The sequence below is a fragment of the Cheilinus undulatus genome, linkage group 5 (assembly GCF_018320785.1).
Source record: "Cheilinus undulatus linkage group 5, ASM1832078v1, whole genome shotgun sequence".
Taxonomy (NCBI): Eukaryota; Metazoa; Chordata; class Actinopteri; order Labriformes; family Labridae; genus Cheilinus; species Cheilinus undulatus.
This window is the reverse complement of record NC_054869.1, coordinates 48,984,679-49,011,588: the sequence shown is the minus strand read 5'-3', so window position 1 is coordinate 49,011,588 and position 26,910 is coordinate 48,984,679. Positions and strand designations below refer to the sequence as shown.

General features: G+C 39.6%; 1 protein-coding gene across 2 annotated transcripts in view; it reads left to right on the top strand.

Annotated features, from left to right (window-relative positions):
• The window catches only part of ehmt1a (euchromatic histone-lysine N-methyltransferase 1a), a 34,135-nt gene that overhangs the window by 4,866 nt on the left and 2,359 nt on the right, over nucleotides 1–26,910 (top strand). For both annotated transcript variants that reach the window (XM_041788443.1, XM_041788444.1), the window contains 15 exons: nucleotides 8,090–8,233; nucleotides 9,395–9,702; nucleotides 9,811–9,894; nucleotides 10,006–10,094; nucleotides 10,193–10,299; nucleotides 10,729–10,851; nucleotides 11,980–12,081; nucleotides 13,766–13,870; nucleotides 16,099–16,253; nucleotides 18,304–18,471; nucleotides 21,288–21,432; nucleotides 24,323–24,400; nucleotides 24,520–24,635; nucleotides 25,848–25,934; nucleotides 26,029–26,107. In XM_041788443.1, the coding sequence (XP_041644377.1) occupies nucleotides 8,090–8,233; nucleotides 9,395–9,702; nucleotides 9,811–9,894; nucleotides 10,006–10,094; nucleotides 10,193–10,299; nucleotides 10,729–10,851; nucleotides 11,980–12,081; nucleotides 13,766–13,870; nucleotides 16,099–16,253; nucleotides 18,304–18,471; nucleotides 21,288–21,432; nucleotides 24,323–24,400; nucleotides 24,520–24,635; nucleotides 25,848–25,934; nucleotides 26,029–26,107 (1,890 nt within the window). The remainder of the gene's footprint in view (nucleotides 1–8,089; nucleotides 8,234–9,394; nucleotides 9,703–9,810; nucleotides 9,895–10,005; nucleotides 10,095–10,192; nucleotides 10,300–10,728; nucleotides 10,852–11,979; nucleotides 12,082–13,765; nucleotides 13,871–16,098; nucleotides 16,254–18,303; nucleotides 18,472–21,287; nucleotides 21,433–24,322; nucleotides 24,401–24,519; nucleotides 24,636–25,847; nucleotides 25,935–26,028; nucleotides 26,108–26,910) is intronic.

The following is a 26,910-nucleotide window of genomic DNA, read 5'->3' as shown; positions in this document are numbered from 1 at the left end:
CAACAAAAAAATGATCCTCCACCGTTGACTTACCTTAACCCTGGAGTGAGCATTACATTCAGGACTGCGCCTGGACTGCAGTACTGAACCAGAGAGTTCATGGCCCTGGTTGTCTGCTTCTGAAGGAATACGCTCCCAGATGACTGGGCAATCTTCTGAAGCAGAGCACCGCCTGTGTGCTCTGCAAAATTATCCATGTCTCTCCCCAGGTAGACATGTAGATACTCTATGGTATCAATGGCCACAGACGCCACGCAGGAACGCAGGTTTTTAACCTTAAGATCAGAACAAATATCAGCAGTCAGTGGTCATAATTCTACTACAAATCTTTAATTTTCACCCTTATGCAGACATGGTGACAACTATGTAAATGACTTCCTTACTTCTGCTATCACAGCATTGCAGACTTCTGGGAGTCTCTCCTTTAGGACTTCTGGGTCATGCTGAGCCAGAGCCTGAATATGCTGGAGTCCTTTGGTCTTTTTCTCCCTGCATTAAGATCATAAAATTATTGAGCTGTAATGTTAGATTGTTGCACAATAGCATCAGAATAATGTAACTTATGAAAATGTAACCTCAACAAAGTGTTTATGTAGATTTTCATTCATCCAGGTCATGGTTATGTCAGGTATGGGAGCATATACCAGTTTGGCACTCCGTCATGTCAACCATGGCCCTGTACTTTCCGCAGCATGTGTGGCTGCCTTCACAGCTGGACCAGGTCACCAGGTCCTGGGCACCCAGGATCCAGCGAGCCAGATCAGGCCTGGGTTGGTGTACCAGGTGCTCCTGTGTCCAGCAGCAGACCCTTCCCATCCTAGCTCCCCAGAGCAAGTCAGCATTAGATAAGTCTTGCAACGATACTCAAAAATTGTGCCCAGGAAAATTCATCACATAGGGGTCCAGTCAACATCCCAGGCCATCAGTCAGTGTCCAGGCCTCACAAGATTATAGTCGGACCGGGAGCAACAAGGACTGAAAGACCGTTTTTGTCTATTTGCACAGATATCAAGAGCACCAGTACCACACCGTCTTGCCTAGTGATAACATGTGCAAGGCCAAGTCTAGAAAATTATTCTACAAAGGAGGGAACTGGACTTAAAATGGACCAAGTTTCTTGAAAATGTGTCCTAAAGGCTTTTTCACTAATGAACTGAAGAAAACTCTTTAAGAATCTTAATCAAGTCCGATTACCCCCTTTGGACCTTGTTTTGGTTCAACAGAAAGTGCTACTTTTTAGAAAATGAAGCCTAGTGTACTTTATGCAGGACATGGTATTTTTGCCTCCCAGCTCCCACAGCCAATCACAGCTTTTCTGTCAACACAGTGGTCCATATAAATATGACATACTTCTCACTAATCCCTGCCTGCATTAATGCTGATGCACCATACTGCTGCTACTAGAAAAGCTAAACCTCCTCCACCCCAGCCTCCTCCCTCATAGCATAAAGCTTGACCAGATATATATGAATTAAACCCAAATATATTTTTAACTTTGCAAAGCTGGATGGATGGCCAGATTTCACATGTGTCATCAGACAGATCTATTTCGCGGAGCTCCAATCTGAAAAAAATGTGCTGTGCCGGTGTCTTACCAGTCAGTTGTGCTGAGGAGTGAGAGGGAAAGAGGCAAACTCTCTTCAGAGTTGAAAAGAGGTGTCAGCTCCTTCAGCTTGATGTTGCGAGCTGCCTCTGGCATTTTGGCCCCGACAATGGTTTGAGCAGGCCGAAAAGACTGCCGCTGAGGGTTTCCTGCCATCTTTGGGGGGGCAGGTTTTGAAGGGGCAGTTGGAGCGAGGGTTGCCTCTTTAGTGACAGTGTTCCTCGGTGGAGGAGTTGGCTGCAAAGTTGCCCTTGATGTCCCTGTCCTCTGTGGCGGTTTGGGCTTTGGAGCAGGAGCTTCAGTGAATGCTTTTACAGGGACATTATTTCTTTGAGCCGCTGAGGGTTGAGCATTCATGAAGAGGTGTTCAGATCCTTTCTGGACCCTCTCCAGGTGATCACAAGCGACATCTTTGCCTGTCAGATAAAAATCCAAATGGTAAATGGACTTGAGCTTGTATAGCGCTTTTCTAGTTGTCTGACTACTCAAGGCACATATATACCGCTGATCACATCTACCCATTCAGACCCTTTCACTCCATTTACTCCACATTCATACACTGATGGCTGAGGTTTACCAAGGAGAATCATCCATCAGTATCAGCTAATCCTGTTTATATTCATCCAAACCCACCTACACACCACCAACGAAACAGTGGAAGTGAAGCTGGGTTAAGTGTCTTGTGGAACATCTACATGGGACTGCAGGAGAGGGGGATCGAACCTGCAATCTTCCGATTGCGGGACGACCGACTCTACATACTATCTGTGATATTTCTACCTTTACCAGTCTGTGCTCTTAGATTCAGTATCTGTTGCAAATGAGTTATTATTTTTTCAAGAAGAGCTTACCTCCACTTTTGGCCTTCACCCTCAAGACAGGAAGACGTGATGCTTTCTTCTCGAGGTGGTATCCTCCAGGGACATCATTGTCTGTCCGATAAAAATCCAAATATTCATATGTGATTTTTCCACCGTCATGAATCTGTGCTCGGAGATTTAAGATGTCTCGCAAATGACTCATTATTTTGTCAAGAATACCTTACCTGCTCTGTTGGGCATCACTGTCATCACAGGAAGATGCATTGGCAGTGCTCTGGCTGCAGGTGGTGGGGTATGAGGTTTCTGAGGACCTGACATCTCAGAAGACGTAATCAATGGGAGGGCCCTAAGCTCCTCTGGAGTATGATTACCAGATCGGCTGTAGGACCAGTCTCTGCTGACACCCACTTCATCGTCATACTCAGGATCAGGGCTCCTCTGGCGACCATGTTCAGCCATGTTTGGACCATTACACCATCCAGATGTTCCTTCAGAAGCATCTAGAGGTGGAGTCGAAGGTGGGGAACCCCGGAGGTTCAGCCTCCTCAGAATAGCCGCCTTGCGTGTTTTTTCGGACGCATAGACAGTCTCTGTTTGAGCCAGCAAAGCTTGCCGTCTCGACTCCTGCTCGTCTAGGATCCTGGGATTATGGCTATACACACCAGGACGTTCAAGTCTCTGGTGGATTGCAAGATGCTGTGATTAGAAAAGGGAATTCAACAGTGGTCAGCTGAGACATCCAGGCTCAAAAATCACTGAAGTTAATTTGACATAGCACTTTGATGACTCAAGGAGAGTCACTGAGATAGTATATCCGACTGTCTGAACCACAATTAAGATGGTTAAAAAAAGTTAATTCAAATACATGAAATAATTCTCTTACTGACAAATAATTCATGAGATACCTGACAGCTTTCCTTCAACCTATTTGTCATCCTTGTTTCTCCTTTTCATCAAGTGTGCATTGCTTGCACATATTTGGTGTCTAAATCACAGAATTTTGTGATGATGTTGAGTAATGTTTATGAAGGGGCCAATTATTTAGCTTGATTTTAATGAGGTATTTTGTGAAGGTATCTACAGCTGATGTCAGCGTTTACATTTACATACATTGGTTGTAGTCTAAGTCACTGGTTTTCAAATGTTTTTTGTCCAAGGCACAACAAAGATCAAGCCAAAGTCTCATGGAATGCCATATTCATACCCATGCAAAACAAACACTCTAACACATGTTATATATCTTAAATAGGGATGAACAATATTCGACTTTTGGTTAAATATTGTTTGGTAGTTCAGATTAGGGCTGAGTGATTTGGGAAAGTAACCTAATTGGGATTTAATATGCAATTATTTCTTAAGTTCCTCATCTCATGCATTTTCAAACAAAAAAAGCAATAATTCATTCTATGCAATGACCAACAGAATATTAGGTTGAACTAGGGCTGAACAATTTTGAAAAATAAATTATTTTGATGATTTTGACTCCTTTTGCAAATTGGATGTGAACTGTTGTATTAAAAGGAATCATCAAGTTTATATAATTCTCATATTTTTAATAAGAAAAACATACAAAAATGAAAAAAAATTGGATTTTTTTGTACAATATTCTAAAAATATGGCACTGGAATAACTGCATGATATGTAATGCATAACATCTCTGCTGCAAAAAAATCTCTAAACTGGTATTTTGACACAAATTTCAGGTCAAAGAAATATTGCACTCTGCAATTTGAAAATTGCAGCAGGCCATATTTCCATTTAATCTGATTTGCAATTAATTGCCCAGCCCTAGTTCAGATTTCAAACTTCACTCCTTGAAAAACACATGAAGTTTAAGGCATGATGATAAACAAAATTGTGTAGGTTTGACTAAAACTCTTACTCTCAAACATATTTGGACATGCAGATATTTTACAGCAGATATAATCCAATATTTACAGCAGATACAAGCCAATTTTTTACAATTTTTTTTTTTGCTGATATAGGTCTACATCTACACTTTATATTTGCAGATTTTTAAAGCCGATAATAAACATATTTACAGCTATATTGGCCAACATTTACAGTAGATGTAGGTTGATATTTACAGTAAATCTAGGCTGTTATTTACAACTAATATAGACAGATATTTAGTTTTTGTTATTTTAACCCATCATACCAAAGCTTCAGTTTGCATTTCTGAAAATGTTTAAACCTGCAACTATTTTAATCAAATGAAACAGTTGTTTGTACTTACATCCATAGTGCTGTTGTTCTGCCTGAACCGAGAAAATTGATCCATACCCTCGCTAGGGTTTTTCAAGTTTTCCCAAGAAAACAAGAAAAATTTCTGCGTGAATCTGAGAAAGATTCTGAAAACAGAAACTGTGCAAGTCTTGTACTGAAGCAAGAAAAAATTCTGAAGCCACCGAGCAAATCCAAAGTCTTGTACCAACACGAGAATAATTTGCAAAGACGCTTAAATCTGTCTTGGGTTTTATACCTTCAGAGTGGAATATTGGTGATGTCACAGGGGGTCTATCATCAGAGCTGTTGGCAACGTTCCAAGTTCCAAGTTCCGGGTTCCAAGTTCTGAGTTCCGAGTTCAAAAAACCAATATAATTTAAATTTATAAAGAGATAATGTATTCATTACTGTTGTTTAAGGCCCATAAGTAGTGCATTAAATGTTTTAAATTACATTTTATTTTAGCCTTTATTGTCCCTTTCAGCACACTTAGATAAAGCAGCTGCAGTGTCTCCCTGCAGCCACAGTGATGTGAAAAAAGTCCACCACTGCTTCCTAATGTCTCATTTTAGCTTTAAAAACTCTCAGACAGCTCACTAAAAACGTCTCAAGCACCACCTGTTTACCACAGCCTACAGTCTTCACTAAACCACCCCTTACACTCATCCTACCCCTCACATAGTTTGTCCATGTATATGTGTTCCTGGAAAGCGTCCTTGGGTTTCTTGAAAGGCGCTATATAAATTCAAGATATTATTATTATTATTATTATTATTATTACTAGACTTATTAAAAGTCATCTGCACCTTACAGATGACTTATCCTTTTCTTTCTTATTTCATTCCCTTTAAATCCCTAAGTTCTTTGTTTCAATTTTTTTTTCTTTCGAAAATAAAGCAGGTCTATATCCACTAAAAAACTAAATTACCTGAATTTTAAGGCAGTGCAAAAATTCAAAATTACATAAAAAATGTTTTAAAAGCAAAATAGTGAAGCCAAAAATGGGAATATTAATCTTGATTGACAACAGAAATAAGTAGACTGATAACAATAAAAAAATGTAATGGTTTGACAACCCTGATATGGTTTGCCAACCCTGGTTCATGGGACTCCAGAGGCACCAGCAGCTTCAAATCCCTGTTTGCTGCTTTGTAATGGCATTTTAGCAGCTGCACTCTTAATCCCATGAATTTGTGTGGCAGAAACCTTCCTCATTATGCCTTTATCTGCACGAACCCATCTGTGCTCTGAATCAGCCACAAATTTCTTCACAGTACGATGATCACATTGAAGTTTGCCATATTTCTTCTTGAAGTAGCCACAGCCGCTTTGGCAAGTGTTACACAGTACCTGTTGGTGAAGCATCATCTCTCCTTAATCCAATATGATTACAAATAGCAGAGGTGTTTTTCTCTTTTGCCACAATCTTTATAATCCACATTTCCTTGTCTGTTTCGTCTCATCCATCAGGCTAGCTGACGTCTCAGTCATACATCTGTCAGTAAATCATTTCTCCCTCTGTGCTTGTATTCTGGGACAAATCCTGACATGTCCAGTTAAATGTTGAAATTCATGTTCATGTTAGTAGCTCTACTTTAACATGCATGCAAAAATGCTATTAAATGGCATCCAGTTATCTGGGGGAGTATGCTTGATCTGATTGGTCTGCACAGCCAGCTCCATCTAATTTAAGATAAGATAACACATCTTTGACAAAAGCAGGCCATTGCAACGGAAACACAATGGAAATAGAGGACAAATAAAAGTAGTATTACTAGAGCACTATTAAATACAAAAATTTGGAATATAAAAATGTCAGCTTACAAATTATAAATAGTATTTACAAACAGTTATGTACAGGTTGGATATATAGATTCATTGGGTGAGATTGGGTGTGGTGGAGATATTTATATGTACACCTATATACACAGTTGTTTAATTTGTTAAACAATGCACGCTTACTGAATGTATGGCTCATGTATAGCCAATCAGATCAGCGGAAAGCCTATATACTATAAATGTATAATTTCCCTTCTGCTTAAATGCAAAATATAACTGCATTATGACAACTAGTCTAAATTCAAATAAATACATTCTGTAAACCATCTTCCCACTGCAATGAAAAACAATTTGGGACCATAACGATGCAAAGGTTTTTTTTGTAGATTGTGGCTAATGTTAGCAGTTAGTACTGCCAGCCTTCACTTCTCTTTGTAGGTTGATGTCTACATTCTTGAGCTGAATATGGTCAGTCCTTGCTTCGGCTATACTGGAGTAAAACTTGACAGACTTTTGACAAGTTTTCCCCATTTTTAGATCCTTGATTTTGAACTAGTGGGTTGGGACCCAATAGTGGGTCGCAACGCTGTTTCCAGTAGTTCGCAGATGTGTGCCTGAAAAAAAAGTGGCCTAAAGTTCACTATGTACTTTTATTTTGAAGGACATGTTGGCATCTCTTTGTTCCCTCTTACCTTTTGTTCCATCTCAAGTTCCATCTGCCCCATAATACTCATTCTTCTTCTAAAGGTTCCAGCAGTGGTTGTCCAGTAATTGAAATAGCTGAGGTGACGCCTACACAGCTAGAATCTCCCATTTTACTTATTAAGAGGCCAAAATCTCAAATTCTACATAGCTTTAGGCCTTAATATATCATAAGCAGCTGAGTTATACAGAAATTCAATCTATGTCGACATCATAAAGATCGATAAAGATTTTTGTTTTAGGCTGGAAACATGTTTGTTTCTGCTTTAAAGTTGGACATGTTAAAGGTACAATGTGTAGAATTTGGCTGCATTTCACCAAACAGAAACGGTGTACATGGGATATAATGTTTATATATCTATGTGAAGTATGTTAAAATAAGTGCACAATCATCCCCTTTAAACTTTCGTTTTCTTTTTACAAAATTAGAAAAAAGCTTTATAAATTTACATTACCGCGGGTCACCCCCACGGAGGCTGCCATATTGAACCGCCATGTTGTCTACGGCAACGTTTTGGGGACAGAAAGAGCGAAACGCAATTTTTAAATACGAACCTGCCCGCCGGTCCTGAAAGCTACCTGGAAGGCAGGTGGAGAAGAAGACTGACCTATAATCTATAAAAATAATGGTTACAAAAAGGAATGAATAAACCCTCACCTCATCACTGCTGTAAATGATGTCCGGCTCACGATCCTTTTTGGTCTTCACATGCTCTCGTCGCCTAGTGATGTGACGTTTTGGTAACAGATCGGCTCATTCTGAAATCTGAACGCTAGATGTCGCTAAAATGCCAAATTCTACACATTGTCCCTTTAAAATAGGGTACAATGGACATTAATCCACTTTTAAAACCAGTTAGGGAACTGCAGTTATGTTTACTTTTTAACTTGTTTTCTTTTTTTGTTGGCTCTATCTCTCAGCCAGGAAGTTTAAGTTGTACTTGTCTTCTTTCCTCAGCTGATTCGATGTCAGAGGAGAGTGATGAAACAGGAAATGATGCGTCCCTCAAACACGGTCCACCTGATGATTCTGTGTGAGGACCACCGGGCCGGTATGGTCAAGCACCAGTGCTGCCCTGGCTGCGGACTTTTCTGTAGGACTGTGAGTAGAAACCAGTTTCAATGATGCTTTAGTTTACTGCGCAAAAAAAAAAATAGTTTTGCAAAATTAGAAATAATAAAGTAGAAACCTGAATTCCAAAAAAGTTTGAACGTTGTGTATACTGTGAATAAAAGCAAAATATAGTGACACGACACAACACAGTGATATGCAAATCCTTTTCATCCTGTATTCATAAAAATTGGGAACAACTACATGGACCTATAGTTTGACAATTCATGCAAGCTGTTAGATCTGGGGGGACCAATATACCAGCTGCACAGCTAATGCTGTGGAAGCAGATGGAATTTTTTGCTTTCCCTCATCAAACTCATCAAATACACAATCCAACAACTCCAAAACGCTCTCGTGGACAAGTCGTGACCTGTACATTCACCACGCTATGAAGTAATTGTGGGACATTATGAGACGGAGATGTTTTAAAGTTAAATGCAAAGCCTGAACTACGCTCCAGACATGGCTGCTGCACTGTGTCACTCCGCCCAGTGGTTTACTCAAGAAATAGTTCAGAGTATTTGCTTCATGTGTCGTAATGTTAAATAATTATACGTTATCATTTCATAGCGTGGTGAATGTGCAGGTCACATCTTGTCCACGAGAGCGTTTTGGAGTTGTTGGATTGTGTATTTGATGAGTTTGATGAGGGAAAGCAAAAAAATCCATCTGCTTCCACAGCGTTAGCTGTGCAGCTGGTATATCGGTCCCCCCAGATCTAAAAACAGCTTGCACTGACAACTAAAGGAAACTAACCTATTACCAAGACTACAGGAATTATGGCAATGGGCGTATTTGCCAAAATGTTGAAGTATCCCTTTAAAAGTATCTGTTATGCAAAAATCATTTTTTCAGGCTTTTCTAACTAGGATATGTGGCCCTGGCCCCCAAGCATCAGAAAAATCAATTCCCTTCCTCCCTCTCTTTCTCCACCTTTCAGAAAACGTGTGCTGAAACAAGCTGTTCTCATAATTGTTCTCATAATTTCCCCTCATGAGAATGCGTCAGAAAATGTTATTGACAATTCACAGCAAGAAATTTAGAGTGGGGTAATAATGTTTATTTGTTGCTATGCTCACAAGAAAAGGCATTTAAATTCTTGAAATCTTCAAGGCCTTTACTGTATCTGCTTGTGTTGTATCCCAACAGGGCACCTTCATGGAGTGCAGGCCGTATGGCAGCATCTCCCACCGCTTCCACCATGACTGTGCCTCCATCTTAAAGAATCTGAAGTTCTGCCCTCACTGCGGAGAGGATGCTAGTGGAGCGAAGGAAGTCACAATACCAAAGGCTGATCCTTCTCCCTCAGTACCCAGATCACACCCTGGACCTTCACTTCCTGCTGTGCCCACTGTGGCTACTCTGCCATCAGTATCAAACACTCCGGCTGTTCCACAAGTGCTCAGAGCGAAGAAGACCGTTGAGCCACCAAGAGGCAAAGACAACAGCCCGAGCAGGTAACACACCACTGTTTCCTCTCATTAAAAAGAAAGCTCTCGGAAAAAAATGTAACTATTAAAGGTTTAAGTTAGTTTATGATGACTAAATCCTTATTGTTTCTCCAGGTTAAAGAGCGAGGCTGTGTGTGCTGCAGATAAACTACCTAAAGAGTCTCTGGAGAGCATCCTGATGGCACTGGATGATGAGAAGTACGTTAAACCTCTGAATATTTTGTCATCAGTTTACAAAAAGGTTAAGGGTGGCCTCATATTTTTGCACTCTGATGTAAATAATTTATGGAGACCTTTTATCCATCTCAGCCTGAAACCAAAGAAAGTGAAGTACCCAGCAAGGCAGCTGTACATCTCTGCAAAACAAGGAGAGCTCAAGAAGGTCATTCATCTTTTAGGTACATTTAATTCTCTCATATAAAACGGCTTCGTTTACAAAACTCAATCACACCATTTTTTTGCACATGTATGCTGACCTTGTTATTGCTCATTGCAGTTGATGGCAGAGACCCCAACATAATGATGGAGGGCCAAAACAAATGCACACCTCTGTATGCAGCAGCTGCTGAGGGTCATCAAGAGATCTGCCACATGTTGGTCCAGGTGAGGAGGCTGTGCTTTGGGATTGGTGTCCATTTTTTAAAAAGATGATCTTAGATTGAGAAAAGGTAGAATGTATTGACAATCAACAAGAGCTTACTGTCCATAGAATCTCATTCTTAGTATTTTATATCTATGCTCACTCATAGTGTCAGACTTTCGTGGCAGAAATTAAAAACAAAACTTAGGCAATCTAGAGACACTTACTGCCTGAAATTTATAAAGTGGTATGTTTTTACTTCTTGTGCTAATGTTATATTATTGTAGTATTACAACATTGAAAGGGATCATGCACAGTGTAATATGCAATAATCTGGATCATAACTTTTTTAATTGTGATATATAATTGCATCATGTCTTGGAACTAAACAATATTAAATGGCATTGTATGTTTTGCATGAATCTTGTGGTATTTATCATTTTTTCATGAAGGCTGGAGCCAACCTGGACATGTTTGACGAGGAGCAGAAGACCCCTCTGATGGCTGCCTGTGAAAACAACCACCTGGACACGGTGAAGTACCTGCTGAGAGCCGGAGCGTCTGTCAGCCACAAAGTGAGTCGTCGCACTCTCGATGTGCCGGATCATCTCTGACAGTGTGGTGCTTATCCTGTCAGCATGATGTGTACACATGTCAAACTCCGCCTCTTCATCCATCACTCAGTCACATCTCACTCTATCATCTACTGCCACTGCTCTGTCCTTTGTTACTGCACTATTATTTTAAGATCACAACACTTGGGGTATCATATTTAAGGCCTGAAAACATGCTGTCAGAAGCTGATAGCAGCTTGTGAGCTTAAACCAGTTTTTATTGATGGACTTTTAAATATTTTGTTAAAACTCAAGTGTTTTTGTGGATCTGACTTGGAGTAAAGATTTTTTTTATGAAGCTCATGAAGCAGAGTTTACATTTTAAAATTGAGCCATCACAAAGGAAAGATTGTAAGAAGTTTAATGTATTTGATCCCCTTCAAAGTCGAGACTAAGATTTAGAGGGTCAGTCACTTTTAGGGATGTTCTCTTTTTTAGGGTTTAGCTAATGTTGTTATTTTTTCACTATCAGAAGATGCCAAACTGGAAGTAGTGTGCCCTTAACTTAAGGCAGCGCAAATTCAAAGTAAAAGTACAGCTCAGAACAGTTTGTCGAAAAAATCTCTTGGCTTAATTCATAATTTTAATCTTCCTAAAATTTGCCTTGAATTCAAAATGAAAAAAATTTCTAACCATCCCTTTAAAACTACGATTAGTTTTAATAACTACTTTTTCTGTGGTGCGTAGGGGGAGGATTTTCCTGCTTTTTAGCTTTTCCCAATCACATCGCCAAGTCTTGAAAGTTTAAACTGTTAGCCTACACAAGCTGAAAATACGTAACATACCATTTCTTTTGGGCGCAGGTGGCCTGGTGGTTTAAGGTGCACCCCATGTATGCTGTCAGCCTGGGTTCAGATCCACTCTGTGGCACTTTTCTGCATGCCTCTCCCCAGCTCTCTCATCCCTGTTTCCAATTCTGTCCACTGTCCTCCTCTGTCAGTAAAAGCATAAAAAGCCAAAAAAAAAAAAAAAAAAAATTTTAAATAAAAAATAAATAGCCTTCCTTTTGGACTTGGACAGAGGTGGCAGCAGCAGTGCCGCTTTGTTCATTGTAATTCAAGTTGTTCATTGTGATTCATGTCATCTCAGGATATCATGGGTTTCACCTGTCTGCATCTGGCTGCTAAACTGGGACATTATGACATACTCCATCTTCTGCTCTCCAAGGCATCCAAATACATCAACAGTCAGGTAACGACTTATGGGACTCTGTAAAAAACAGTGTTAATTTTGACAGCTTTTTTAAAATTTTAGTCTTAGTCTTTTGATTACACGTCTTTTGGTTTAAGTCGCATTTTAGTCATTTCTACTCTTTTTAGTTTTAGTCTAGTTTTAGTTGATGAAAACTCAAAAAAATTCACTGTGGTGACAGTGTTCCTCGGGTTATATGCCTCTCCCTTCTTTCTCCAAACATAAGCGACGTCTCTATCGCCAAAGAGCTCTAGTTTAGTTTTATCTGACCAAAGGACACGCTTCCAGCATTCATAATCCTTCTCCAGGTTGTCCTTAGCAGACTTCAGTCTGGCTTGAAGGGGTCTCTTTTGCAAAAGCGGAGTTTCTCTTGGTCTGTAACCTTGCAGTCCATTCCTGTTAAGGGCTCTAGTGATGGTCTTCTTTGAGACTACAATTCCTGACTTGGCTAAGTCCTTCACTAGTGTCTTAGCAGTTGTTCTGGGGTCTTTAGACACATCTCTCACTAGTTTTCTTTCCAGGCTCTTTGAAATCTTCCTCTTCCTACCTTTGACAGTCTTGTTCTGGACTGTGTGGCTCTCATTGAATTTCTTGTCACTCCAGTTCTTGACACTTGGAAACACTGTGATAACTTCGTAGATCCTTCTTCTGCTTTTTAAGCATCAACAATTCCTTTTCTCAAGCCTAAACTGATTTCTTTTGTTTTTGGCATGGTGCCTTCTCAAGTGGCAGCTCAAACACTTTCTGAGGCTGGGAAATAACCCTTAGTTTTAACTTGATTTTACAAGCTTTGAGCATTACAAAGCATGTTGCACAACGGTGGTTTGTGCTATGGCTCAGTAAAAAGGTCAGTTCTTTAATGGAGCTAATAATATTGACCCTGGTCATTTTGCCTTTTCTGAAAAAGTTCTGTTATTGTATACAAATAAAAATAATTTATGCCTTCAAAAGATAACTAGTATATTCAGAAATGCTATGTTGAACATTTCTAGCACTGTAGAAAAATACTGGGGAGAATCTTGAAAAAGCGTATACTACTTTCATTTAGTATAATCACAATTTTTTTAAAATAATAAATCATATTTCACCAAATATAACAAATGTCTTGCTCTGCTAGATTTACCACGCTGCACAGCAAGCCCCAAATGCCTAGAAACTGTGCATAGGCATATGCAGAGACCTGGTGTGAGGATTTGATGCTCATGTCCAGATTGACAATGCTTATCTGTGCGTGGAAATGAGCATACACCCAGTTTTCTGTTGTACCCATGTTTGATAATCAGTGCTCTCTATGAAAATAAGTGCACACTTGATAACGCAAATTTTAGCTGCTGGCAGTTTTCAGTATAAAGAGATTCCAGCGAGTTGGATGTTATAGAGATAGTTGTGATTTGTTAGTGGTAGAATTGGGTAATCAAACTTTGATACCATATTCATCTTATGAGGATAAGTGGCACTGAACACATCACAGTTTTTCTGGCCTCTCAAAAGTTATTAAAAAGCCAAATCAGACTGACAGTAAAGTAGTGGTTAGCCTTTTGCTCTTTAGGTAAAGTGCCATGTTTTTATGGCATCAGAAAGATGCATGCTGACTCACCCACGTACAGCTGTTAACAGCTCGTCTATCTGTGAAAGTGTGAGTGTATATCTTTGCCGCAGTGTTACATTTTGTGTGTGTATTCAGGACGACGGGGGATGGACTCCCATCACCTGGGCCATCGAGTACAAGCACAAAGAGCTGGTCCACCTGCTGCTGAGCAAAGGAGCTGACGTTAACATGAGAGACAAGGTCAGTGAACAACAGTGTGATCCCTGGGGATGAATTTTATTGTTTTTAACCACTTAATTGAGTGAAATTCGTTTACAGTGAAGAGATGATAAGTGAGAAAGTGTCACCTTCAACAAGGAAATGAGGAGACATCACTTAATTCATGTGCTGATTAAAAATAGTGGGTCCTCCATGCTCAAGTGGCCAATACTGATGGATTACAAATCATTACATGCTACAGAGCTAATCACGTCCTTTCTGGTCCATCTTTGGTTTTTCCCCGCCACGCCTGGACTGCTTAAGGTGCACCATGGCTCTACAATTATGTTATTTGGACAAGGACATGGTTTTTATTATTTTGCTTCTATTGACAAGCGCAATCCCAAAAAGTTGGAGCGCTGTGTAAATGCAATGATTGTCAAATCTTGTAAACCCAAATTTTATTCACAGTAGAACATAAACAACATATCAGATGTTGAAGCTGAGACATTTTACCATTTAATGAAACATATAAGCTCATTTTGAATTTGATGGCAGCGACACATTAAAAAAGTAGAGACAGAGCCATGTTTGCCATTGGTTAGCATCCCCTCTTCTTGTAAATGGCTGAGAAGTAAGGAGACCAGTTGCTGGAGTTTTGGGAGAGGAATGTTGTCCCATTGTTGTCTGATGTAATATTCCAGCTGCTCAACAGTCCTGGGCCATCTTTGCTGGATTTTCCTTTTATGTTGCTCCAAATGTTTTCTATTGGTGAAAGGTGCTGGACTTTAGGCAGGTCAGTCGGCACCCTGACTCTTCTATTGTGAAGCCATGCTGTTGTGATGGATGTGGCTTGTGATTTAGCACCGTCTTGCTGAAATTGTCAAGGATTTTCCTGAGAGGATGGAAGCAAAAGTTGTTCTAAAATCTCTGTATACTGGTCAGCATTGATAGTTCCTTTGCAGATGTGTAAGTGCCATAGGCACAAGTGCAACCCCATGCCATCAGAGATCAGGTTTGGAACTGTGCCAGGATAACAAGCTGGATGGTCCCTCACCTCTTTAGTCTAAATGAAAGGGTTTCAAAAAATAATTTCATATTTGGATTCATCTGACCACGGAACAGTTTTCCATTTTGCAATTCTAGATTATGTTCACATATGGCTTCTTCTTTGCGTGATACAGCCTTAACTTGCAGTTGTGGATGGTAGAGCCAACTGTATTGACAGACAATACTTTCTGGAAGGGTTCCTGACTCCATGCAGTGGTTTCCAGAATAGAATCATGCCTGTTTTTAATGCAGTGTTGTCTCGTCCTTTGGGTGCAGAGATTTCTGCAGATTCTCTAGATCTTTTGAAGAGGATATATTCTGTAGATCAGTGTTTACCAACCATTTTTCCTTGGAGCTCCCTACATGTACCTAAGAAAAGCGGGGCCCCCACAGGAACCAAGAGAGAAGAAAAAGTGACACGCTGCTGCCAAAAATCAACATAGATTTGAATTGTTTTGCTGATAAAACCCTAAAAAACACCTATGCATGCTTTTCTTATCAAAAGACCTTTGCATAAACTACTTAATAACTGCTTTATCTTGCTTTTAGGCAATATTTGCGAATCTGATTTTGGCAGCCTCAGAGCAAACAAAACCCCGTGCCCCCTCTAAGATCTCTGCTGTAGATTGTGTATATTCAAATCTTCATGATATTACAGTGAAAAACATCTTTCTAAAGTTGTTCTCTCATTTTCAGATGCTTTTTTTTTTTTTTTCTGCAGATTGGTAAACCTCTGCCCATCTTTACTTCTAAGAGACCCTGGCTTTCTGAAAATCTCCTTTTTATCTAGTCATGTTACTGGCCTGTTTCCAATTTAACGATCTTGTTTCAGAATGCTCCTCTAGCTGTTTTCAATAAGTAACACTTACTTTTCCAGCCTTTTTATGCCCCATCCCTACTTTTTTGACATATATTGCTGACAACAAATTCAAAAAGAGCTGATCTTTTCATGAAATGGTTAATTGTCTCAGTTTTAACATCTGATATGTTGTTTATGTTCTTTGTGAATGAAATATGGGCTTATGAGATTTGACAATCATTCTGTTGTTTTTATCAATTTAAATAGCATCCTAACTTTTCTAGGATCAGAGTTGTATGAATGAATGTAACTCAGACAATCACTTATGCTTCCACTTGTGTGGGGCTGGTTAGGAAGCCTGTACTTCAGTAAGCTGTGCCTCTCTGAATGTCCTCTTTATTTCTCTCTGCTCCGTGTTCAGGAGGAGAACGTGTGCCTTCACTGGGCCGCTCTGTCGGGCTGTGATGACGTTGCTCAGGCTCTTCTGGAGGCTCGGTGTGACCTCAGTGCTATCAACATTCACGGTGACTCACCGCTTCACGTCGCAGCCAGAGAGAACCACCTGGAGTGTGTGATGTAAGTGTGAACTCTGGAAACTAAGTTTTCACAGGTTTTATAACCTTCAATTTGGATCACATCAGTGTTAGATTAGTTAACACGAGGAGTGTGATGCAGTCAGAGGAGGGTCGTTACTTTACTATGAATTTTGACACTGATTGCAAGAAAAGTTAAACTGACAATGTATAAATGTGTTTTTATTTCCATATTCTTTAAATGTTTTCTTTTTGGTGCATTGAATGTCTGACTGAGAGTTGTGGATATAAGAAACACGCCCCTCTGTGTGAACGCAGCTGGGAGCAGTGGTCAGGCTGGTTTCTTATATCTGCAGTGAAGTTTTCCTGTGAACAGTGCGACACATTAATGAGCTCATAGCACTAGGTCCTTCTTCTAAGTCAACAACTACAAGGTAGCAGTGAAATGGATCACGAATCTCACCATTTGGATTATATTGTTTTTTGTACAGAGAGAGAGAGAGAGCGGGTGCTCCGACACTACCCATCAAACACCATAACTTTGATAAGCCAGACCACTAGCCTCTATAACATCCTCCAGCTAAACATTGGGAACAATGCACTGAAGTATTCAGGGTGTCTGCAAGTTCTTAAAGAGTATTAAAAGTTGATAAATCAATGTTGGGAAAACTAAGCCTTTCAAAAAGTAAAGATCTAATGTCCATCTGCATGCATATTCATGTTCTGGTTTGCTGCCCTGTCAGTGCATCCTGTAGCTAGAGAGCTAACTGTTGTTTACTGGGCATTGATTATGTGCATGATTGGTAAGTTAAAGTTTTCTGAGAAATGGTTGGAGGAGAAGGAGTTGAACAGGAATCTTTAGAGTTCCAGAATTACCTTTTTTAGTAATGTTAACAATGTGGATATGCACACTGAACTAAGCGATTAGGAAATGATGACAGACTTCATCGCCAAGCTATGATGTGCGCAAATGTCAGGATGCCAGAAAATAAAGTCAAAGAAAATAAGTTGTCAAAAATGGTAATGAGTGGCAAAAAAGTAGTTGTAAAAATTGGCAAAAAGCAGAAAAGATTGTAAAAAATAACAGATATTGGCTGAAGGGGTAAAAAAAGGCAAAAACTGCACAAATAGATTAAAAGGAGCAAAAAGGTGGCAAAATGTGCGAAAGTGGAAAAAAAAGGATTACAAGAGATTAAAAAGTGGCAAAATGGGTTTCGATAGTTGGAAAAGGGGGCAGAAATTGACACAAAGCATTCAAAAATTTATTAAAAAATGTGCTAAAGGAAGTAAAAGAAATTGCGAAAGCTGCACAAATAGATTCTAAGGCACAAAATAGTGCCAGAAAATTGGTTTACAGTGGCAGAGAGAAGCAGCAGAAAAGTGACCAAAAAAAAGTGAGCAAAAAATTTATAAAGAAGAATGGGTGAAAGAGGGTAAAAAATGGCAAAACCTACTGAGATTAAAGAGATTATGACGGAGCAAAAGAGTGTTAGAATGTGCAAAAAAAAAAAGTTACAAGGGGCAAAATAGTGGCAAAAAATGGGTGGGAAGTGGCAGAAAGAAGTTGCAAAAATTGGTTTAAAGGGCATAAAGAGGTTAAAAAAATGGCGACAGAAGCACAAATGGATTTTAAGAAGCAAAAACATTGCAAAAACCTAATCTAATAATAGTTGACACTCTTTTCAGCTCTAAAATAAGGAGAACTGTTTGCTCGGATGCTAGCATCATTTCTACTGATCCAACACACATGCATTGATATCATCAATAAATCACAACTGGGCAGGCTCATTCTCTGGGTTTTTCAGGGGTCCAGCCAATTCTTTGTGCAGGCCTAAAAATATGTCTTGGTTTTAAAAGAAATATTAGAAAAGAAGGTTTTATTTTGGGGCAGTTAGCAGACTTTGTTCAAGTTCTGACATCTTTTACCTAAGAAGTTTATCAACACCTGATGAATAAAGTCCAGAAATATCTTCAGGATATTGTTTTCAGCCTCTGTCTCCATGTTCCTCATCCTGTGACACAGCACTTTATTATGATTCTAAACTCATTGTGTTATATTTGGTTCTCAGACTTCTGACTTCCTCCCTCTGCAGGTTGTTTCTGTCTCGAGGAGCTGACGTCAACCAGAGGAACAAGGAAGGGGAGATGCCACTGGACTGCTGCATCCATGGCTCCAAAGTGTGGACAGCCCTTAACGCCAACAAGAAGCTGACAGACGCACGGAGAGGACGGGACTGTCAGGGGGAGAGAGTGCTCAGCAGGTACTCTGGGTTATATCATCATATTAATGTTGATTTTTTAATATTACTTCTATAGGAAGGTTGTTTGTCTGGTGTCTGCTCACATTTCTGTTTGAGGGATTTTCATTTGAGCTTGTTCCTCTGTGGGTTTAGACCTCTCTACCCATCTTTCTAATAAAACACTACAAACAAACAAAAATAAATTAAGTTAAAAAAACAAGTTTTCGTCAATCCAGTCTTCATGAAGTCTTTCAAACTGTAGTCACTTCATGATGGAAAACTGCAGATGCAACCATTCTGTGAGTTGAAAAATGCTTAGAGTATGTGGGTAGAGCAGGTGGGTTGTACCCAAGAAAAATTTGCCAAATCTCTACCACTGTCAGCAGTTTATTTTACTATTGCTCCTGACTCTTATGTTACCCCCAGGTGTTGACCATCTGGTGCTTTACTGACACTTGACTATCAGCACCAGTGGTCAGTGTGTATCTGCTCCATGAATCAGCATGCCACGTTGGACTGATCTCAATAGGGCAACTTGAGCTGGTGTTCCACAAAATCATTACAGGCATTATTTGGAGAGAGCCCTATTACCATCTCAAAACTGAAGGCTAGGTTTCATACAATAACTGTAACATGTGGAATGTTATGTTCAGCAGTGAGTTCAGATATGGCAGTTGGATCGTAGGATCAAAGTGTGGAGAAGACGTGGAAAATGCTGTGGAAAATGCCTAGCTGATTGCTGCACTGATAGAATAACATCTTTTGGTGAAGGCAGTGTGATGGTGTGGGGCGGTATCTCTCTCACTCAAAAAACAAGGCTTGTCACCACTGGAGGCAGTGTAAAAGCAGAGCGATACTGAGATGCAAGTCAGCAACCAGTGGTAATCCCATGTCTCCACAGTCTGGAGCTGAGCTCTGTCCTCCAAGATGGCAATACTGGCCCCCACAGATAGGGGTTTATCAGAGACTACCTCCAGAATTTGGGAGTGGAGAGGATGGAAAGGCCTTCCAGCAGTCCTCACCCAAACCCATTGAACACTTGTGGGATCAGTTTAGGCATGCTGTTCTTGCCAGAATGACCAACATAACCACATGGCTTGTGACAAATGCTGGTTGAAGAAAGGGATGCCATCACCCGGCAGTGTGTGACCAGGCTAGTGACCAGCATGAGGACGAGGTGCCAGTCAGATTAAGTCTTGCGTACACAAGCTTAGGACTGGTGTGGGATTTGCATATCATACACCCATGCTCAGATGAATAAATGTGCGGAAATGAGCATAAAACCCCAAATTCTGGTGTACACAGGTTTGATAAATGAGGGCCGATATGACAGCCTCTGGTAAAAAAAAGTCTTGAATTTCATTTTTTAAAACTGTAGGAACCCTGTCCTGGTTCTAGCATATATGCTAAGCAAGGCTAATCACAACTAGGGCTGAACGATTTTCAAAAATAATCTAATTGCGATTATTTTCTCCAGCATTGTGATTGCAATTTGATATGTGATTATTACAAGGTACTTTATCTTGTGTTTTTTTTCCAACAAATTCAAGCAATAAATCATACAACCTACACTTAGTCAAGCAGCATGTTTTGACTTCCAGTGAGTGCATAGCTAAAAACCCCCATATACAGTAGATAGATGCATTTATGACAATGTGCATTGAAAACAATGAAATTATTCAAAGGAATTAATCCATAATAGCAGAATCTGAATAGGAGGGAGCAACAAGCTTTATGCTATAAAGGAGGAGGCTGGAGTGGAGGACGCGAAGCTTTGCTAGCAGCAGCGTGGTGCATCAGCACTGATGCAAACAGGGATTGGTAAGCAGTATGTCATCTTTAAATGGACCACCATTTTATAAAAAACATGACAGTTGAATGTTTGTAAAATGTGCATAAAATCTCTGCTGCTGCAAAAAATGAATGTATTAAACTGCTATTTCGACATGCTTCAAGTTAAAGCAATATTGCATTGTGTGCGATTTGTAAATTGCAGCATGCAATATTGTGATTTTATTTCATTTGCAATTAATTGCCCAGCCCTAATCATATCCTAACTCTTATCAAACACACCAGCATGTCATGTTGGTGCTGTTTCAGACTGGCAGCATGAGATGCAAGTCTTTGCCACAACATGACTTCATTTCCAGTTTGTCTGCATTTTTACAAGGCAGCTCTTTGGACTGCCTGTTAAAGAGCCACGTCTCATGCACCTGATTTGAACTAATCTAGAGAATCGATGTCTAACCTGTTCTTTTTGTTCTCCATGCACAGTTATCTTGCCAAAATAGACAGTAAGAGCATAAATACAGAGCCATAGTTACCTTGTTGACATGTACATCCACATTTGTAGAATATGTTTGCGATCTGTTTCTTGATGACCCTATTGACAGCCACCAGCTAATATGCATCTCTTTTATAAAGTTGTTCTCTAAATTTGTACTATTTGTGAAGCTTTCTGTTGACACATCAGTGCAATATTTCACAGCTAAGATAAACACAGCACAAGTACACTTTTGGTCTGTGCTTTTCAAAGTAAAAGCCAGGTTTAGCTTTCCTTTGGATAAACCTGCTCCATTTGTACAGAATACTTTTATTCTGAATTGTTCACAGCATTGTTCACACCATCATGGAAAAAGTCACTTGTAGGGATTTTCACTGAAGTCAAACTTATGAAGAATAATAGGCTTTGACAGCCAGGAGATGTGGCCAACACAGCACCTGTCGATTAGTATAATGTGCATGACTGTATCTTTCCTTCATTTACTTATCCTTATATCGTAAATGTTTTAATTTTTTAAATCAAACTTTAAAATCATCCTACCTCCTTCTTTTAGGGACATTTCACGGGGTTATGAAGCCATCCCAATCACCTGTGTCAATGGTGTGGACAGCGAACCGTGTCCTGAAAACTTCAAATACATCCCAGACAGCTGTGTCACGTCCCCACTGAACATAGACAAAGACATCACTCACTTACAGGTGAGACTCTGTCTGTTAACTTTATTACAGTGCTCTGAAGAGGCCGGAACAAGACACACATTTAATATCTGCTCCAGTGTATTTAGAGAATAACTTTGATTATATTCTATGTTTTTATTATTGTCTGCAAATCCCAGGTGGTGACGAAACAACAATGACTGTGTTCTGCTGAAAACCCTGATATATCCTCATCCTCTGTGTCATAGAGACTTGTTGTCAAAAAATGTGTGATAAAACTGCAGTACTCAGCCTGTTTTTAGGAAGCTTCCAAACCCTTTTTTAACTTTGAAGTAAAAATATGAAGGCTTCCACCCGAAAAAAACCATAAGAGCCATTAACCATGAACACCAGCATGAATGTGCAGTTCAGTATTGCACTTTATTCCTGCAACTTTTAGATTTTTTTGCACTTAAATGTCCATATCAATTTAAAACTGACCACTCCTATGTTCTACATATTTTTTATTGAAGTCTTACATTACCTCAGATACTTTCAACAGCGTTCAAAGCCTCACAATGTCTGTCTACTAAGCAGTTAACCTCTGTTTTGGTTTCATTTTGAAAACCAAGTCCCGGTCCGGAGGAAGGTCAGAGATGCACAGAATCCAAGGTGCTTGAAGTCCAGTGTTTTCAGTTTCCACTGTCAGTGATGGTTTGGGGTGCCAGGTCATCTGCTACTGTTGGTCCACTGTCTTTATCAAGTCCAGAGTCAGTGCTGTCAGCCGTTTACCAGGAGATTTCAAAAAACTTCATGCTTCCAGCAGCTGAGAAGCTTGATGGAGATACTGGTTTTCTATTCCAGTAGGTCTTAGCACCTGCCCACAGTGAAGCCAAAACTACCAGAAACTGGCTTGTTAACATGGTATTACTGTGTTTGATTTGAACTGAACCCCTATGGAAAATCTCTGGACTACTGTCAAGAGGACGATGAGAGGCACCAGACTCAACAAGCCAGATGACCTGGATTAGCTGATTAGCTCCATGCTGCATCATAAAGATGCAGTAATTTGCGCTATAGCAGCCCCAACAAAGTACTGAGTGCATAAATTAACAGAATTTTCCAAAAAGTCAGCATTTCTGTGTCATGAATCCTTTTTTGGATTGATTTTTTGTGAAATTCTAATATTTTAAGATAGCGATATTTTTTTTTATTTTTGTGAGCTGTAAGCCATGATCATCAACATTAAAACAAGAAAAAAGTCTTAAATATTTAACTTTGTATGAGATGATGTGTCTAGAATAATTGGAATTTTCAGTTCTTGAATTAAATCTCAGGAAAAAAAATAACTTTTTCACTGTATTTAAGATTCACTTCTATGCATTCTAATGGTCTTGTCGCACATACATCAGAATCTGAGCGTATCATAGGGGCCTGATACAAACCAGCATAAAAGCTTATATAAAAATGTACTGTTGAGTCTAGAATATAAAGGTAGGAAAACTACCTCTTGATATAGCTTGCTTTTGTGAAATGTTTAAGCAGATTCATGATGATATTACCACTACTTTGTTTTTTGCCTTCTCACCCAACCTGCTTTAGGCAGGGCTGGGGCATGAGCTTTTGGCTCGATGGTGTTTTGTGTCCTTAACTTCACCTGGAAGGCAGTGACCCACAGCCAACAGGCTGCCTGGAAGGAAGCCAGTATAAGCAGCCTGGAAGACATTAACATGTCCCTACCATGTCTTTAGTCAGCTGGGATCTATATAATAAGTTACTAAGTATCCTAGAAGGCATCTAGATGCCCACCAAATAAATAATAAGCCTTTCTAGTTAAGGAGATTCAAATTGGTTGATTTTGTTTGCTTGTTTTAATCTATGACATTATTCAGATTTGACTTAAGATAGCTAATATTAAACTAAGCAAGCAAGCTAGCATAGTTGTCTGGGGAGGTGGGAAAACCTTGCTTGCTCAATACGGTGGTGACTGGTGATTGGCTGAGAGGTTAAGCTCATGATTTCACCTGATTAGAAGGTGGTTTGAGAGTGGGACTTGCCTTACAGGCGAAGTTTAGGGTACAAAAAACCCATCAAGCTATGTTTTGGGTTGGTCAGTTGTTTGACTTTCTTCAAACTTGGCACAAATGTCACTACTGCCTCAAATTTTATGAGCAGAAACCTTACTGGGATTTTTGTCAAACCCACACTTGACTTTTGGGTGAAAACATTAGATATTAGAGATCAAACACCACTGTGTCTTTACAAATTGCCATGTCTCAATGAGCTTGTACTAGACTGGAGCTTGATCACCACTGTACTGTCACTGTTCCGCGGAGGCATTTAAGAGTCAGGCAGAAGCTCTAGTTTGTTATTCATATTTGAGGAAAAAAACAACTTTTTGTCATGCCACTTTTAACAGCTTTTCTCCTTCATTATGCAAAATCCATTCATAAAATGAAAATATGTGCCCCAAGCTGATGCCTATTAAGAACTTGTCCTCATTACCTGTCCTGATTTAGGAGTAGTTTTTAAAGATTTACTTCTGTGATGCTGCACAAAGAGTCAGAAAGTAATTGGACACAAACAAAGCTGCTGGTTTATGACTTTAATGTGAGAAATATCAGACTTCACCAACCTGATTCTCTGACTTTGTGTTGCTGTAAACCTCCACTTCAAAAAGAGCGCAGTTTGAAATGTTGCAGAGAAGTAAGATGCTCTCTTCACTGTTAGTTTTACTTTAAAGTGAATTTGGGAAACGTCAGCAAACCAGCACACAGGAGGAAGTGCTGCCAAATATTCTTTTTAACTATATTTTCAAGTCCAAATAAAAGAATGAAGTGCTTCAAGAAGGACTTTCTTTATTCCTGGCTGTCATTTTATGTAAATATCTCAATATAAAACTGTTAAAAAGGTCATGATATCTGACTTCTAAAAGCTCTCTGTTGTCATTCAGCACTGTGGCTGTACAGATGACTGCTCCTCCAGTACCTGTGTTTGTGGTCAGCTCAGTCTACGGTGTTGGTATGACAGTGTAAGTACATGCATTTGGAGATGAACAAAATTTAAAGTACGTTTCCACGATCAAAACTAGTCTGGAGTTACTCTGTAACTAAAATGTCTCCCCCTGTTTGTCTGCTGGTGTTTGTGTAGGAGGGTCGACTCCCCCTGGACTTCTGTCAGCGTGAGCCCCCGTCCCTGTTCGAATGTAACCACGCCTGCTCCTGCTGGAGGACTTGCAGGAACCGAGTGGTCCAGAACGGGCTGAGGTGAGCTGCTCCACTTTCTGAGGTGTTGCCTGTGGCTCTTGGATCCTTCCCTTCATTTCTTATGATAAAATCTCCCCAGGTATCACTGGGGAAATAATTTTTAAATGATGCAGCAGAAAAAATGTTTAATTTTTCATTAGAAAAGACTGAAATCAGCAAATGTAGCTCTAATTTAGTTTTAAGAGAACAGCAGATGAGAGAAAAGTGAGGCTGCTGTCTGTTGGCGCAAAGCAAGAGCAGGAAGGTGTAAGAGAAACAAAACTCTGACCCAAATCAACTTCTAGCCGTGATCCTGTCTGCATTCCTGAAAATGCGTAGAAAATGTTTGGTGGACTTTGTCTGAAATATTCCTCTTTATCAATGTTCACTGCTTAAGAAATCATATTGCAGTAATGTAAAGTTACAACCCTTGATGCAAATCAGTCTAAATAGTGTTTTGACACAATGCTGATGTAGAGTAAAAGCAAAAGGAGAGAGTTTTAGCAGTAAATTAAAGGCTAATTATCATGTTTAATTAGCCGGTAAAACGCCAACAGCAGCATTTAAAATCAGATGGAAGTCATGAAACTGTTACTTATTTTTGTGAATGATTATGCAGATTTATTGTTTTCATTGTAAGTGAATCAATGATTGAAGTGAAAGGTTTGTGAGCTATAAAATATGTTGTATTATGACTGGCTGATGCCAAAATCAGAATCAGCTGTATTGGCTCAGCTTTGGTCTCAGTATACAGGAATTAAACACGGGTATTTTTTCTAGGACATACAAGTCCATGTGAAGTGATGGTACGGTTTCAAGATGTACAAAGGGTGCAAGGATGCTGATTAAACATGGTCAAAATATAAAACATGCAAGGATGTGGGCAGATTAACATGTGGTAGATGAGATAATAAATATATACATATGAGAAGAGACATTTTACAGATAAGTAAGTGCAATTGTGCATATGTGCAATATTTTAGATACAGTAGAGCAGTAACAGACAGTGCTGATATTTTACATTGAACATGAACATGCTGTGTTGATAATAGCCTTTCAATTCTTCAGAAAATAGCGCCTTGGAGTTTTGTTGTATATTGTCAATGACTATTTGTTTCCCATTCAATGAACACCTCCAACCAACAGCTTTTTGAGTCTAGAAATCATTCCTCCCCACATTTTTGCAAGTATTTGACACTCGGCAACAGCAATGCTTTGTTTGTTATATTTCAGGGTCCGGCTGCAGCTATTCAGGACTCCAAAGATGGGCTGGGGAGTCCGAGCACTGCAGGACATCCCTCAGGGAACATTTATATGCGAGTGAGGACAGGCTGTTATAGGATAAATTACTTAATTCTATCATGGTTTCAGCAAAAAAAAAAAAAAACTTTAAAGAGCCCAAATGTTTCTTCAGGTATGTTGGAGAGATCATCACTGATGCAGAGGCAGATAAGAGGGAGAACGACTCTTTTCTCTTCACCCTGGACAACAAGGTGACCAAACATGCTGATATACTTGTAGTGAAATCATATATTGGTTCTGAGGCATAATTAAAAGTATGGATGATTGTTCTTTGATGCAGGAGAATAAAACTGAACCATATGAATGCTCTTTCCTGCAGATGCAGAGTATTTTCATGTAACACAAGGGCTTGTACAGTTGGTACGGAAAGTATTCAGACCCCCTTACATTTTTCACTTTTTGTTAATTTGCAGCCATTTGCTAAAATCATTTAAGTTGATGTTATTTCCTCACTAATGTACACACAGCATCCAATTTTGACAGAAAAACACAGAATTGTAGACATTAACGCAAATGTATTAAAAAATAAAAATTGAAATATCACATGGCCACAAGTATTCATGCCCTTTGCTCAGTATTGAGTTGAAGCACCTTTTTGAGCTAATACAGCCATGTGTCTTTTTTGGAATGATGCAACAAGTTTTTCACACCTGGATTTGGGGATCCTCTGCCATTCCTCCTTGCAGATCCTCTCCAGTTCTGTCAGGCTGGATAGTGAACCGGAGTGCTCAGGACCTCAGACTGGGCCAAAGGTTCACCATCCAACAAGACGATGACCCTAAGTACACAGCTAAAATAACAAAGGAGTGGCTTAGGAAGAACTCTGTGACTGTTCTTGAATGGCCCAGCCAGAGCCCTGACTTGAACCCAATTGAGCATCTCTGGATAGACCTGAAAATGGCTGTCCATCAACGTTCACCATCCAACCTGACAGAACTGGAGAGGATCCCCTAACTCTAGGTGTGAAAAACTTGTTGCATCATTCCCAAAAACA